Source organism: Cylas formicarius, unplaced genomic scaffold (genome assembly GCF_029955315.1).
Source record: "Cylas formicarius isolate icCylForm1 unplaced genomic scaffold, icCylForm1.1 PGA_scaffold_10__41_contigs__length_53128322, whole genome shotgun sequence".
Classification (NCBI taxonomy): Eukaryota; Metazoa; Arthropoda; class Insecta; order Coleoptera; family Brentidae; genus Cylas; species Cylas formicarius.
This window is the reverse complement of record NW_026844214.1, coordinates 9032760-9049983: the sequence shown is the minus strand read 5'-3', so window position 1 is coordinate 9049983 and position 17224 is coordinate 9032760. Positions and strand designations below refer to the sequence as shown.

Genomic DNA, 17224 nt, shown 5'->3' with positions numbered 1-17224 from the left:
TATAAAAGTTCCACTGCATAAATGAATTTCATAAATATTTACCAAAAATATTTACCTGCGTTATTTCTTAATTTTTTACACTGTCAAGCAACACGATAATCACTGATCCGTAGACTATGCCAACTACTAACATATAAAAAAACAGTATCCCTTTGAGTAAATAAAATATCTAAACAAATTCTAATCAAACCATCATATATTGATCACACTGTACAGTAAACTTAAACAAGCAGTAACATGTAAAATAAACTTTTCTAGCTAACAGGCATAAGTAAAAATATTGCACTATTAGGATAAAAAAGAAGTCAACAAAAATAAATATAAAAAAATGCTCTTTGTATAAATAGGTTAACATATGTGTACAAAAATATAAACAAGTAAATAATGACAATATTTATACCTCCGTCAAAGTTATATGAAAAACAATGCAATACATTTGTTGAATTTGGATGTCTATTTTTCCAAAATATTAAGATCATCCCTTAAAACTTTTCGCTTGTTTCGCAGCCAAAAAAAACAAATACCATTTGAATTATGGATACCTTCCTTTTAGGATAATTCTTAAAATTAACATAACCTAAATTTAACTAGTTTGGCACTACAGCGTTCCAAAATCATATGTTTGCAAAAACAAACATTTAAAAGAGACCACTACACAGCATTCATATTCGGCCACACAACTTTTTCTTTTACCATAACATCGATAACAAAATAAGAACGGGGAAAAATATACAAAACATCCACATTTAAAATTACAAATTTAAATTTTAATTCGTTAAAAGTGAAAATGATTCAATGGTATGCAATGTAAGTAAATGACGTTTAAATCAGAAAAAATGCGATTTTTAATAGATATTGACAAAACACAAAAACATACATTTTGTAATTGGTGTGTATTTTCCTAATATTCTAAATAGAGATGGTGTTTATATTGAAACCTCACAGAGCTAATCCAAAGATTTGTAAAAGAGATAAGACCGTAAATGCGTTAAAATATAAAGCAATTTTACTATTTTTATAATATATCGATTTCAAACATTTTTAAATATACATCCAGATATACTGGATTCCCAAAATTAAAACTATCCCTTAAATAACAATAATGTTCCAGATTGCAGGCAGAAAAAAACTTTAAACTTACATTTTCGGTACAATCTCTTTTTTTTTAAATTATCACATATCAATTCAAGAAATAGGTGGTACATACAAATCTACTTATCGCTTAAAGTCGCTTAATGAGAGCTGCTTTTTGAAAATTTGTTTCAGTTATTCTATTGCACGTTTGCTATGCTTCGTATGTGTTGACCAACCAGAGATTACTTGCCAAATTGCAAATTTATATACACTTTTTTACATCTCGTAAATTATAAGTCACCAAAACTTATTAAAGTTACATCGCAACATTCAATAAAAAATTTTAACGTCGTTACGATGGGTGATACTGACTCCCGTAAAAATTTAACTACATATAAATACAACACAATTTTGGTTAAAACAAAAAAAAAGGAAAAATTGTACTCAACTGATAGACTTTCTAGATTTGCAGTATTTTGAGATGTTTTTTGTATATCGATTCACACATTTGACAAACATTCTTTCATGTTACGTATGATTGATTCCCTTATATCAAGACAAAATAGTTTTTTCTTTAATAACCGGCTTAGTTGAGTTATAACTAAAAAATGTACTTTTATAACATCTTTGCAAAATTAATTTGGGGTCAGTAAAGCTTAAAAATCTTGGATATAGAAGTAGATTTGCATATTAAAAACTAAAAAATGTAGCGTAAAATTTCGATTAATTTTAAACTAAAAAAAAAAAATTGCCAATATTTAGATGAATTTTAAAATGACTAGATTCTAGTATAAAAATGCATTGAAGTCTGCTTTCTAAATCCTTTGAATCTGTTTTTCGAGTCTGACCCTTAGTTAAACTAAGCAAAACTAATCATGCTCAACTGAAAACGTAAAATTTTAAAGTTTTTTTTTATTAATTTGGATTTACTAAGTTATTGCCATGATTTAATCCAATCGGTCACATTTTGACAACACATTGCTTCGACACGCCTTAAGTTAAATTCTATTAGATTTTGCGTTGTATTGAGTTGGTCCTACAGTTTTTGCTTTTACTCTGACGTTCCTCAGAAAGTACACCTTCGGCGGCATATTATAGATCAAGCGATCATTTAGGTAACAGCGGGTGTTGAAACAAAAAGAAAAGGAACAAAATAAAAAAAAGAGCTCTCGAGTTTGCTGATAATTATGGTACAGTTTGTGCTAATGGGTCGCTATTTTCGTCCAAGTCCTATTGTTGGAGAGAAAATAGTGATTTCTATTTCGAAACGGACACCCTACTCCATCTACGAGTACGCCCTAATCATAATTGTGTTCATAAATTATAGATTGTCTTAAAGAATAAATTTCTTTCTTACATAATTATACATTTTGTGCTTGTCATTGGTTTAGTTCGGTACCAAACGGTAAACAGAACTTTGTCCATAAATAAAGTGACCACAAACCAGTTCATTTAAATAGGAGCCCAACAGACTTACCACTTTCCATCCACAGGTAAAAAAGAATACTTAAGACAGGCACAAACCATGCCAGAGATGCTAATCAAAACATTTCATTAACTAAAAAAGCGTTGAAGACAAAGAAAAGGTTGTCACCGCACGAGGTTGCAGTAGTAATGGTAAACGTGGCAAAAAAGAGAGTGCTCCAGAAAATAGGGATGCCTTAACAAGGGGGAGCGATTGGAGAAGTGGAGGCAGTTATAACAGTTCATATTGACGTAGGTGCATGCGCTGTATAATGTCGCGGCAGTCATTGAACACTCGCTTAATATTTTCTGTGTCCACAGCACATGTGAAATGGGGATAGCAATAGTGTTTGCCTTCCCCTGAAGCTGTGCTAATGCGCTGAAATAAAACAAAAAAAAATTATAAATAAAAAAATAATATAAATTAAGATCAAAAATTATTTTGCCACCATTATCTACGGCAACTAATCCAATCCGCCCCAGCTTTATTCCTACACATCAGGTTTTTAATATCAAATGTAAGTTTAAACTTGCACTGTCATACCCAATTGTTGAAACACTCCGAGTTTTTATCCTAAATCAGATTACTTTTTTAAATTTAACTAACTAACCTCACAGAAACAAAACAAATCTTTTTTAAAAAATATCTTTCTTTTTTTTTTATTTCTAACGAAGCATCATTTGTAAACACAGAAATATGGTCTGTCGTGGTAAATTTACTATTCCCAGTATAATTAATGATTAGGGGTGGAAATTAAATTGGGCGATGTTTGATCATTACTAATTTCCGCATTACTCATCAACATATTTACGGGTCTCCTTTGAAGTACTCGAACCTTCACCTAAAGTGTAATTTTAAAAAATAAAATTTTGTTTGGAAATGAAAAGAAATATTTTGATATATTTTCGGCCGAAAAAACTAACGGTTTTGGAATTGTCCTGTTTCAAGCAAGTAATGTTCTAGGATGTTGCGTTTTACATTTTATTTCTTGGTTTTAGACCTTTCAAGTGGGTTGTTCGACATGTAAATGGCAATTACCGATGTTCCCCCAGTTTGACAACTCAACAGATTGTGTGGCAAAATTACCCTTTTTCATTAAAGCTGAATGAAAAGAAACGCCATTTTTACCACTATTCTTTAGCACAATTTTGGTGGCACTTAAACAAATTGTATGTTGCATAAGTGTGGACATTATATTGTGCATCAAGATTATTTAGGATTTATAATTATCTACTTGGTGTTTATTTACTTGCTTACCACATGCATTAACACATTAACAAAGGTAACTCAGAAAAATAACTTTACCAACTTGGAAGATTGTTTCGAAATATGCCATTGGTAAGAACCTGGCACCTCAGTATGTCCTACTCGCTAGGTGTATAATCAGAGCCTATTATTATATGAACCTGATCTAGGAAGTACTTTTGAACATTCAAGAAACAAAAAAAATATTTTTTTTACAAATATCTAATTTTTTAAAAATTACTGACGAAGTATTATTTGTAAACATAGAAATATGGTTTATAGTAATTTTCCTATTCCCAGCTTAATTCATAATTAACATATTGAGTGGTGTTCGATCATTACTAATTTCCATATCATTCCATTTGTTCCCTTTGCCACAATGAAAATGTAGTCACTTTACATTTGCACCAACATATTTATGTGTCTTCTCTGAACTACTAGAACCTTCATCTAAAGTGTAACTTTAAAAAATAAAATTTTGTTTGGAAATGAAAAGAGAAATATTTTGATATATTTTCTGTCGAAAAAAAAACCAACGGTTTTATATCAATTTTATTTTTACTTTTCACAGTCCAACAAAACGTTTTCCTAATGCTGAGTTTGGCATTAGTTTTGTGTTGAAATTGCCACAAAGGTATTATTTGCGGATAACAAAACAAAATTGATGCTCACTTCTAAGTCACGGATCAGATGCAAACTTGTGGATGAAATTTTCAAGTATTTAGGAATTGAAATGTCTGGATATAGAGACGTTGAGACAGAAGTAAAAAACCTAGCTACAAGAGCGTCTATGGCGGGATAAATATTGTAGAAAATTTTATATCCAGTTTTCCTTTAAAATTTAGATCTATTCCCGATTTTGCAATTACCGTCCTAGAACTGTCATGAGCTTGCTCAATGCAAATATAGCAGTTCATTGATCACAAGTTTGGTATTCAATTTAAATTCTGAAGAAGGTCATTGTGATTGGAATTGTTCCTGTTTCAGGCCAGTATTGTTTTAGGATGTTGTTTTCGATTTTATTTGTTGGTTTTACACCTTTCAAGTCGACTTAGATAATACTCACGAAACTTCATGTCATCATCAGAAAACAAAGATTTTGTAGAGGCCGTTTTAGATGTTATTTTAATTGAATCTTCATATTTAGCACAAACAGATTTGTGAACATTTGTTGTTACCTTTATAGATTGTCAATGAAAATTTTGTGTGGCAAAAACCTTGATAGTTGAAAACGGAGTGAACTACTTGAAATTCAAAATAACTAATTTAGGTTATGTCACAAAGTTTATGAAGCGATCCTAAAAGGCCGTTAGGATTTTTACCAATTTTTTGTACATGCTTTGCGATCATTCACGTCAAACAATTTGTCAGCAGACAACTTTGTGTGAGACCGCACCTGTTGTTGCATTAGTCATATGGCATTAGTCTGCAGTAGTTTCGCATATATATAACAAGGTGACCCTCGCCCATACGAAATACGTAAAAAGTAAAACAAACAAAAACTGGTAAAAATTCATACTGCCTAATAAAAACCCGTTAAAAGCACTTCATAATTAATTAATGGGTACTTACAAGAAATTCATCCCTAATAAAGTACTTTGCTCTAAAAACCTCAGGGGGTTCGTTGCTTTCGTTAGCTACTTCTACCGGAGGTTGGTACCTCGAAAATTCCGCGAAGTACTCCTCTAATCTGCTTTTCCCTGCAAAATTGAAAATACGTTTTTTTAAATATAAACTATACAATCCATTAAACTCGCAAAATATAGTGATAACAAATATACCTGCGAGAATTTTTTCAGCTAGCAGATCTTGTTTGTTAAGGAAGAGAATCACCGAAATGGTGCGTAACCATCTATTGTTCCAAATAGATTTGAAGAGATCTAATGATTCCCGTAACCGGTTCTGTGTTGGATCCTCGCGCAACACCATATTGTACGACGAACAGGCAGTGACAAAAATGATAGCAGTCACATCATTAAAGCATTGAATCCATTTCCGACGCTCGTCTCGTTGGCCACCCACATCAAACATGCTGTGGAAACTCGTAATGTTGTATAATGTATATTTTATTTATACAGAGTGTCCCTCAGAAAACTTCACTGATCTCTTAGGTGAAAGCTATATTTTCACAACTAACTACACTAGAATAATACCAATTTTCGGTCGAACACTCTGTATAACGAGAAAATGAAACCGCAAAAAGTAAATAGAATTTATTATAAAATAGCTCAAATTAAAAAAATTTCAGGCTTTCGATCTCTATTATCGGGAATCTGCAGCGCCAACGAGTGAGCTCGGGAAGTAAGGGTCCTGTGTATGTACTCAGAAATTCTCTATTACGGTATGTATTAGGATCATTTTCTCTTCGAGCAGTCCCAATAGTACTAATGTACTAAATGATCTTGAAACTCATCACATTTGCTTTAAAATGTGTTGCTTTCACAACTAATGGGTAGTTGGAACTGCTGTACACACTCAGTAACTTTTCAGAAGAAATGTAGTGCTCAAAAAGGTGTTGGTTTATCCAGTCTATCTCATTTGTATATCTGTAAATTGTCTTGTCTGGATGGATGGATGGAATCAGATAGTCCTTATTTAGCAATTTCTGTCAAAAAGACAAAATGAGGCTTACTGTTACCCACCACTTCAAGGAATTTATCTATTATCCAGTGAGATTATCCTCCCATTGAGGTTGCGATCCTCTACTTTTCGTAATTGATTTCAGGTACTCCCTTTGGTCCATAGTTTGATTGTACTTTAAGTATTTGCTCGTGCCCTCCAGGCTGCTGAAATTATTTGTGAGCATTATTTTTGCTTGGCAAGGTAACTTTACTGATTTTATGTTGGATGGGTCAACATTTTTGGTGACAGAATGACACACGCAAGTTCTAATTGTGCTATTCTCATTCTGCGTTTGCTCTCCTGAATGGCCAATTGCTCGATCCACGTTAGCGTCAGAGGCAGCCCTGTTAGTTTCGACTTGACTTTCCAATATTCCAATGTTGCTTCTGAGGCTAGCAACATCAGCATTATTGTTAACTTTATCTGTCTTAGGGCCATAATCGCTATAATTTCAGAAGACATCAATCCTGTGCATTTTCTGTAGACTGTTTGAAACAGGTGACAGGTAGCTTCATATATCCCTCAGTACCTTTATTCTTGGTAACATCAATAGTATAATAGTAATAACAACGATGTTGCATGTGGAACTGTAATTTGTGGTCTTATTTGATAGTTATAAACGCCTGTTACAACCATGCAACCAGAGCAATTGAAATGCAACATAACTTTGTTCCTCCTTTGCAGAAAAAGTTCATACCATTTTTTTTTTTAATGTGAATAAAGATACGTTAATATGAAATATTTGTCGCAATTAGTTGGCAGCATTGGGTTATTTGGCATGTATCACATGCATGTATGGCAATCACCGATGTTCCACCAGTTTAATTCAACACATTGTGTGGCAAAATTACCCTTTTTCATTAATGAATGAAAAGAAACGCCATTTTTACCACTATTCTTTAGCACAATTTTGGTGGCACTTAAACAAATTGTATAGTTGCATAAGTGTGGACATTATATTGTGCATCAAGATCACTTGAAGTTTAAATTTGGGATTTATAATTGTGTACTTGTTGTTTATTTACTTGCTTACAGCATGCATTAATATATTAACAAACGCAACTCACTGAAAATTAACTTTATCAACTTGGAAGAGGGTTTCGAAGATACCACTGGTAAGAACCCGGCACCTAAGTATGTCCTGCTCGCTAGGTGTATAATCAGGTCGTTTTATTATATGAACCTGATCTAGGAAGTACTTTGCGCAATCTATGAGTTGGTATTCGTTACTTCTTTCAAATGTTGCCTAAAAAAAATGAAATCAATATTATCAAACATTACCTTCAACAATGAATAAGAAAGCAATAACAATTTTCTCCAATTAATTACCTGAACACCTCGGTCCTTCCATAGCTCCTCAGTGTGTTCATAAAACTCAGATGGATAATCAAAATCTGGTCCAGTAGCCACATCTTGAATCCAGTCGACCCTTACTTGATTTTCCGGCTTTTCCAATTGGACGGGAGGACTAAGTGTCGACATTGCTCCCGTTATTGTCTATAATAGAAATTAAGACATTAATAAATGACAAAACAATATACAATATGCTTACAATTATGGCATCGCGGATATTCTTTTTTATGTCTTCTATTTTCTGTTTTTTTTCTCTTTCACTGAAACCGTTTACATGAAGAATCCGCATCTGCTTCACAATGGTTGATTTACCCGATTCACCTGCTCCCAAGAGAAGCAAACGGTGAGTAGCTCTGTAGACCTATTTTAACCAATAAAAATTTAATTATTTTTTAAACATTCATGGGTTGTGAAGTTGCGATTGAAGAAATCCACACTAATCAAAACCAAATTTTAATTGTCGCTTCAATCATTAAATAAACAAATAAAAATTTAAAAAAACCTCTATTTCAGTTAAGTGTGGACAGCCACTAACCACTGACAAAAAGAAAATCTCTTAATTGCGATTTTTTTTACATTATGATTTAACCTACAATAACAACCAAGACATCAATTTAGGTTTGTTTGGTTTGGTTTATAAAAGTAAACAAATAAAAAGTACTAATTAAAAAATTAATAACTAAAAGTAATACAACTTGTGATATCTAAAGCTAATGTTTTGATGAGTTGCATCAGCGGTCATCTATAACCCACAAAAAACGTTAATTCTTATGTTGTAGATTTATAAGCAAAATAAAATATAACACGATTATAAATAAATTTAAAAAAAAATTAAAAATATTTTTTTTTCTGTGGTGTGCAAAAACCATTTGCTACTTAAAAAGCTTGCGGATTTATTTTGATTTGGCATGCAGTACTGACTGAGTTGCGTTGATAGAGGGGTCACGACATAATTTTGTATTATTTATTTATTATTACCACAAAAAGAATAACAATTTTAAAGAGCTGAACACATATTTCAAAAACTCTGCTGCCATATAGAATTATTACATTACATTTATGAATGTGATGTCAGAAATTCACAGATGAGATAATTCTTGTTTAAGTCTTTAAGAGCTATTTCTTAAAGAAACTCGGCCGATATTAAAAATAAAACTATATAAAAGGTACCTGTTTCTCTTTCGCCAGCTGTCTATTGATTTGATCGCTGATCCTCTTTTGACTTCGAATGTCTTCAGTAGTTTGAGCTGCATCTCCTCGGTCCCCGAAACAGCCCATGGCCGCCAGAGGGGCCCACCTGTACAGCCAATATTTATAAAAACGTGGACTGCTCGGAACTGGATGAAAGGTTTATACGAAATTCTCTGACAACAATAAAGAAAAATTGTGACTATTCAACCACTTCTATGACTTATGGTTAAATTTTTCTATGTACTTCTTTTACAATATGGATTATGAGTTAGAGGAGAAACAAATAAGAGGAGCTCATATCAAAATTTAGAGGATTAAGTTGGTAATATCTTAGCAAAGAATATTTAAGAATGCGTTTTCTTTCAGACGAATATAAGCATAAGCATTTTACAATGTCGCAATGCAATCTAGAAGGTGACTAAATAGCAGTAGGCTCTGGAGCGACAATTAGGTTGTCCAGATGGAATAACCTTGGCGAACTAAATATGGCACTTGTAAAAACCAGGACTGTAATATTTCAAAATGTATTTATTAATTAAAGAGGTGAACCACACTCCCACTTTATTTATAGTACCCCATATACCATTAATTAACCAAAGATATTCTAAAGTCATACTAGCCCCAATCCAGGAAAAATTCCGTTGATAAAAACAATGACACTTTAAATCCGTTTGTTGTTACAAAGAAGCTGTCTGGAGAAATTACCCTTTTTCATTAAAATTGAATGAAAAGAAACGCCATTTTTACCATTATTCTCTAGCACAATTATGGTGACACCTGACCAAATGATATTTCGGAAAAGTGTGGACATTAAATTGTGCCTGAAAAAGTGCACTGATATTGTAGCCCAACTTCTTGTATTATTGTTTTCGTGTTCAACCTCAAGAACAATGAGAATACAGAGAATATTTTAACGGTTTAGTTCTATGGCACCATTACGTTTTCTGTTTTTCTAATATGCATTATATTGAATTTTCAACGATATCTGAAAAAAAATTGTCATATCTAAAAACTCAATAAACATGTTTTCATATTAAAATTAAAAAACAAAATATCCTTATAGGTAATAGTTCAGTTTTTACCATATATGTAACAAATAATTTTAATAATAAGATGGTATTAGGTTTTTACTTATCGGTTTAAATACAAACTAAGTTACTACCCCCCTACATCGTCATAAATGTAAACAAATTAGTGAAGAAAATTACATTGGAGTTCAGTGGTTAGTCAGTAGTTAAAGTTATCATTTTTTTATTAAGTTCAAAAAGAATTTTTACTATTGATTGTGAAAGATGTCCACATAGTAGACTAATAACACATTATAGTTACATTATTATAATAAAATTCTATGTAGTTGAGAAGATTAAACCCAATATTGTCTTTTATTGTTTTAATACCATGTTTATTCCACAATGGTGACAGATTTATAACAAACATAACCATTTAAACCGAATATGGCCAAATGTAAAAAGAAATGTGATCATGGTTGGAGGCAAATGAACAGTTGCAAATATATTTTTGCGGTTATTTTCAAAAACGTATTGCACACTTGACTTTTTTTTAATTTGGCAATTTTTAGATTTGAAAGACATATTAAAAATATTCTAATGCTTACTTTTTACATAACTTCTGGATTCCTCCTGCGTCGGTTTTTGCTGAGTCCAACTTGGTGACGTGTCGCCAATCATCCTGTTGGCTTCTTCCGAGCTTGACTGAAACTGTTTCATATTGGCGAAAGGTCGGCAAGTTCGACTCAGCAAAAACCGACGCAGGAGGAATCCAGAAGTTTTTTAAAAAGTATTAGAGTAGCCTGTGGAAGTTTGTTTGAAAAATTCTAATGCTTACCAACAATCGGCCCCCTTGTCAGCGGCCACGGGGCCACACTCCGGGCCTGAAGCCACCGTGGCTAGTTTGCCAGATACCTAATTAGTTTCCTATCATTCAGGTGTCCCAGGCAATGGCTTTTTTATGGTACACTCGTACACATTGTTTTCTATTTCAACATTGCATCCTCACTGAAAATAAAAAAATCGAATGTGTATAAAGTAATTTAATTCTAAACTGTTTGGTTCACGGTCTATTAAATTATTTTTATCAACATATCAGTTTTATGAGTACTAGCATATTTACACAATATGTACAAGCGAATGTTGTGGCAATCTCGATTCCATTCTACCTAGGATCAGAGTTCACGACCTGGCTACCCCATGCTGCTTAAGACGAGCAAAAAAATCTTTTGGGTAGGGGTGAAATGCTGGTATATTCCACAATTTAGTAGATTTTTTTTTTACATACAATGAATTTTTGTTATCAATCAATAACACCTATTATTCGAAACCAACCAATAACACCTAGCGGCGACAGATTTCTGTTCAGATGCAGCATTTTTTACAGCAGTACTTTCTCAAAATATGACCAGCTCTCGCTAAATTTTCTGCGAAAACGAGTTAAGCAGAGATCACTGTGTCTGAAAGTGAAAATTGACGAATGCAATTTAGAGGCATAGTTGTTTCTTGCTGGAGCAATTGCTTTTACGTTGAGCGTTTTAAACTAAATAGGTAGGTTTTGATGGCCGCTCCTAAACAAAGACCGGAGAGGCAAAAGCAAACTAACCATATGTGATCCGCGCATACACAAAACAAGGCGGAATTAAAACTAAAAAATGCTTGTCGACCAATTCACGTTTGTTTGAGGTCCGGAGTGAGGTATAGAATGCTGGAGGAAATAACTTCGCCGCGTATATGAAAAAAAAATCGCCTTTCGAGGTGATGACTACAGCTTAAGGTCAGCGCTCCTTTAAACGTCTCTATCTTCTTTGTATCTTCACGGCTTCAAAAGTGTTCAGTTTTCTCAATCACCTGGGGTTGGTCAATTTCAATCCGAATTTAACCTGAGCACCGATCGCGATTCGTCATGATTAAACTCGACCAATCGGCTCTGGAAACGGTGTGTCGGCGTTTACATGTAGGGAACGGTACCGATCAGTCCCCTACCGGTATATGGAGGGAGGCTATTGATGATTTTTTTCCATAAAATGAACGTGGCAGATAACCAATTTTCTCAAGAGTTTGATTTATTATGCTTCTCCGTCTGCGGAATATTACTAATCAAAACTTTAAAAATTGATTTTAGTTAATGTTGCCCTAAATGGGGGGATGGTGAACGTTTCGTGGCCGAGATCGCGTTGAAACCAACAAAAAAAAAACAACTAGAAATAGAAAACAATCCGCCAATATCCGTGAACTTTGGGGAAAAAAAATAGATTCGCGGTTCGTAGCGTGAGTCCGGTTCCGGCTCGAAGAAACATACGGGTGGCGTACAGTTGTCTGAGTTGACACTCCAGTGACTGTATTAACGGAGGCCTTACAACCGATGCCGCTGTAGCTCACGCCGCCGAACTAGCCAAACCAAAAGACGAGGTCACCAAAATTGAATCAACGGAAGAAAAATCTTATAAAATTCAAAGAACAAACAAGATTTTAAATCCAGGCCAAACTGCTTTTTAAATTTTAATCAAAAGTATTCATTCAACTGAACAGTAATTTAAGCGCAGCTCGAAACACCAACAGTCAAATATTTTATCACTTAATTATTCTGAATTCCAAATAAAAAATTGGTACCTAAATAAAAATTAAAGTTCCCAACTGAGGTGAACAAAATTATGCAATAAAATGATGGGGCAGAGTGGTCTTAAGTAACTTCCACACTCACAACGACCACAACCTTAACTGGTAAGTTACAAGCAAGCCAGCCTTATCCAAGGATTGCAAACAATATATTGTACAATACTTTTCATGCAATTATTTGTATTTAGGAAATATAGGAGGGTTTAATGTGAACCACAAATTGTTCCTTTGGCAAGTCAAGTTGAAGTAGAATGTTTTGAGTTCAAATAAGCTTGACGTTTCTACTCCTCATTCCTAACCCTTCCTCAAATTGTGACAAAAATGACTCGAAGAATATGTTATGGTAGATTTAATTTTTATTTCAGCTCTCAATAATTATTAGATTATTGCAATGTAGCTACAAGTAGTAACTCATAAGTTTTTGTTATTCAGAGTCACTAAATCCAATGCCCCTTATTTAAGTAGTCTTATACCTTACAAGAATCTTTTTAAGAAATCTAGTCTTTTAATTGCATATGAAAACAAGAAGCTCAGAAAGGTAGATTACAATGTAATTAATAATTCGGCAAAACTATTAAAAAAGGTTACTGTTTCACAATTGAAACTCACAAAGTTATCAAGTTATCTCCTGAAATATGCATATATTATTTATTATTCGAGTTATTACTGCTAAGTTTATTACAACAAAACTACAATATTACAAGGAGCATAACAAAAAAATAAAAAATCCAAATCATCTAGATACACAATTATATCTACCTAATTATCTATTTAATTAAATGAGCTTTAATCAAGGAGTTGATATATTAATTTCATAAAACACCGGATTTTATTTCATACAACAGTAGTTAAAGGTTATTTGAAAAATATACACATATATTTTCGTTCGGATTATTAAATTTTTGTTCAAAATTTTAACAAAAAATCGAAACGTAACTAAATACCTAGTTACTAATAGCTTCAACAACATCAGATATTAAAAATGAATTTGAAATATTTGGTTTTAAGGTTATATTGAAATTTTCGGAAAAGTTGAAAATTATATGAGATAGCAAAAATTAATGTAAATCCACGTTTTGTAAAACTGGCAACAAAACTACACCAAACAGGTGCATCGGAATTACAGAAAATGGATACTGCTATAAAACAAGTAAAAATTTAGTTAAACTTATCTTTAACTAGGTTGTAGGTCTATTTTACGAATGTAATACCTAAATAAATTAAAAGGCTTTGAATGGAACTAATAAATTTAACACTACTTACGTTGTATGTAGTATTTGGATGAATTAGCTAAAATAAACCTTGGATTTTAGCTCTGGGACACAAACACTTATGCACTTGTGAAATGGTTGATTGAAACTCTTAGTTTATATACGTAAATTAATTGCCGAAAATGTAACTTAAAAAATGGCCTCACGGCAACATCCTCCACTCCACTGCTCACAAACTCGAAGGCTATTATTACCCCAACCGATCGCGAAAATAGCTTAGACTGCTCAGACAGATATATAATAATCGTACACAACAGAAAAGCGAATTTAAAAATAGATATTGGCCAATTTTTTAGACGTTTTGATAGCAATAACTCTGTCGGGATTTGCAAAAACTACTTCGATACACCCTGGCCCGAGATCGACTTTAAGTAGGCTTGCACTGTGGTTGCACTTTAATTACCGGGTACGTTACGAGCGAGCAAATGTTTCGTACATTAGGGACAGTTTTATTACGTACACTGCATAATGATATTTTTCAAAAAATATTTAATTTTGGAAGTACACTAGCAAATTTAATATGTCGTCAGACGAACACGACAAACTAAATCAGCCTTGTCGTTTTTTTGTTAGTTATGAGGGCGCCACTTGCAACCTGACATTTGTGCGCGGTTGAGCTGAATTGACCCGCCCGTAACAATTTGAATTTTTAATTCTTTGAGAATTCGAATTTTATATTTTTATATTCGGACTTAGCAGATAAAATGATATATGATGAATCTTTTCAAAATAATAACATTAAGAGTTTAGTCAGAGTTTGTCAAAATTATGTATGTAAAAAAACTTAACCTTTCTTTTGGTCTAGAAATTTAAAGTTAAAGATATAGTTAAAGGCGATAGCAGTTATAACATGGTTATAGTGTGGCGCACTCGAGGGATTAAATCAACAGTTCTTACAAACCGTCATTTTAGTAAGTGGCTCAAAAAATTATTTTTACCAATAGCACAACTTCAGTACAGAACTCGGGACTTTTCTGGATGACAGAATTGAATAAAGTACATATAGAATGACGAATCGTATCTCCGTAAGCAAAAAGGAAAAATTTCATACTCTTCAACAAAAAACAAGGTGTAGCTAAGCTGGGGGTGGGGAGCACTTACTAAAAAGCATTATAGCGATACAAAGTTTATAAAATAAAATAAAAGCAAATAAAAACAAGATTTGCAGCAGAACTGAACTGATTCTTGATACTTCCCAAATACTATAGACAAGATATATTCGGTTTTAGTTAAACAACAATAAAAAATGAAAATGCGATGCATAGAACCTGCCTTTATAAATAAATAAACAAATATTTGCCATTATTTTATTGATTTCACTTTTAAACGCCCTTAGATTGGAAATCACAAATGTGTTGATAAATTTCACTGCAGGTATCTAAATTTGAATAGCGTTATGTGAATATTAAAAGTGTTGAAAATAGTTAAGTAATTGGGCTCATCGAAAATAATAAATTAGTCTAAACTTTATTTTTGAGGATATTTTAACTTTTAAATTCTGTCATGTTCGACCAAGTAATAAACGAACTGGAAGAATTATGCTATGTTATTGAGATAGTGGGATGGTTCCTTAATAAGCTGCATAGATAAATAACACCCAGATTAGTGATGTAAGTAAAGACGACTTATTCTGTGGTGGAAAATGCATTCGTTGAAAAAGTCAAGAAACATAGACTATACTTTCGGTTTGGTTAGTTTCGGTTTACTGAAAAAAAAAACTGTGGTTCCGTAACACAATTCCTAAAAGTTACCAGTCAAAGTCGTCACCAACGCAACTCGCTTTGATTGAAAGTAAATTTCAAGACCACTCAAAAGTGGACATATTGCTTCCTCAGACAACAACACACAAGTGAAAAGTGTCATTTTGAGCGCGAACGATTATGAAATATATCAAATAGGAACTATTTTAGGCATGAATTAAAATCGGACTCAGATAAAATTTTTACTATCAAGTAAAAATGAACCTAACAAAAATGTCATTCCACTGCAGATTTCTGAAAGCGACTGTTCATTTTCGTGCCTTCTAAATTTCGTCCTTCGACCACATGCAGACACAGCGGTCAAAATTTCAGAAACAGAAATTTTCACAATCTTAGGAAAAGAGACTTTCATAATCTAGTCCTCACTACTCGAGTACTCAAGTGATTTAAATAACCAGCAATCATTGCCAAGTTATCGGAACGCTCTACTTCCCAAACGTAGATATGGGAAGTACAATGGCAGATAATTCGCGAATTTATTCTCCGATGGTGGCGCTGATGATAGGAAACACACCTGTGGACATTTGCCGGGCTTATTCTCATTGCTTAAAAGGCAATAAAGCAACATGGGTGGTTCTTCTAACATGAAACCTATTTTATCGTATTTAAATTGTAATGTGGAAGCCGGTGTTTTGTAGAAGATAAAGCATTATCCAATGCAAAAATGCATTTATGAGCAATTTGAGTTCTGTTTGTGTTTGACAACGGTAAACTTTTTCATTAATGTTGAACGCTGGGATGAATCCATAATGTCACTGAATTGCGAACGACACTAAACGAACAATTTTTTTAAAGCAATATCAACATAAACCATACAATACAAACATGAGACTTATATAAAAACGACGCCATTTCAAATTTTACTTCCTACTTCCAATAACCCTTAAATTTCACCTACCAACCTGCACTTTGCCATTTTCCTTCTAAATAGCGATGACCTTATACTTATTTCCACCCTGAAAATTTAATGAGATCTGTCATAATGAGAATTGAAATATTTGAAATAAAGCGGCATATTTCGAAATGACTCGCGATGCCGCATCAATGTTCCTTCTCAACATTTTTTTCATGTTGATATAAAAAATTTCTGTATTCTCAGAATAGGCGGGATCAATTTAATAGAGGCAATAACAATAGTTTTGATAATGTGGTTTCTGAATATACCATATCAGTCACAATTTTTTGAAATAGTTATCGCATGGTTAGATGGTTTTTGTAAGTCTTTTAATCAACAATCAAATACAGAAAGCCGAGAATGTAATTGGTAGGCACTATATCTACATATTTTAGCAAATTCAAAGCATATTTTTCTTTTCTTTTACCTAGCCTCTAGAATTGATCGGCTGCCACCGCAAATAACATTGGGTGTCACACTGTATGTTACGTAGTCTGTTGAATGACCCGTACAATAAAATCCAGATAAGTAGGGAAACATTTGCCTTCCTTACATAGATAAACAAACCTTACTTCGTAATTATCGTGATCGAAGTGATGTCCGCTATTTCAATAATGAAGTATTCGAGAGATTTATTGCATATGGGGATAATTTCAAGTATAATTGACAGAAGTTGTGGCAGATATTTTTCGCATTATACTCAGGTGATCATATGACTTTTG

The 17224-nt window shown here is 33.0% G+C and overlaps 1 protein-coding gene across 2 annotated transcripts; it reads right to left on the bottom strand.

The window, feature by feature from the left end:
- Window positions 1-1492: 1492 nt before the first annotated feature.
- LOC132697072 (guanine nucleotide-binding protein G(s) subunit alpha) lies at window positions 1493-14428 on the bottom strand. Of its 2 annotated transcripts, none has more exons than XM_060662342.1 (9): window positions 13840-14428; window positions 10796-10965; window positions 8930-9056; window positions 7959-8120; window positions 7736-7903; window positions 7474-7652; window positions 5566-5816; window positions 5357-5484; window positions 1493-2917 (listed from the first exon to the last, which is right to left on the bottom strand). In XM_060662342.1, exons 3-9 carry the CDS (start codon window positions 9035-9037, stop codon window positions 2771-2773), a joined length of 1143 nt encoding a protein of 380 aa, XP_060518325.1. In that variant the 5' UTR covers window positions 9038-9056; window positions 10796-10965; window positions 13840-14428; the 3' UTR covers window positions 1493-2770. The 2 variants fall into 2 exon arrangements, with proteins under 2 accessions (XP_060518325.1, XP_060518332.1); XM_060662349.1 differs by having other exon boundaries at window positions 8930-9068; window positions 10799-10965.
- Between the last annotated feature and the right edge of the window lie 2796 nt (window positions 14429-17224).

What these genes read in the sequence shown, in the direction of transcription:
- LOC132697072 (XM_060662342.1), bottom strand. Translation starts at nt 9,037, where the DNA reads ATGGGCTGTTTCGGGGACCGAGGAGATGCAGCTCAAACTACTGAAGAC. An exon ending in GGAAGGACCGAGGTGTTCAG is followed by an intron (nt 7,653 to 7,735) that starts GTAATTAATTGG and finishes CATTTTTTTTAG; the next exon opens with GCAACATTTGAAAGAAGTAA. An exon ending in AGCTGAAAAAATTCTCGCAG is followed by an intron (nt 5,485 to 5,565) that starts GTATATTTGTTA and finishes TCAATTTTGCAG; the next exon opens with GGAAAAGCAGATTAGAGGAG.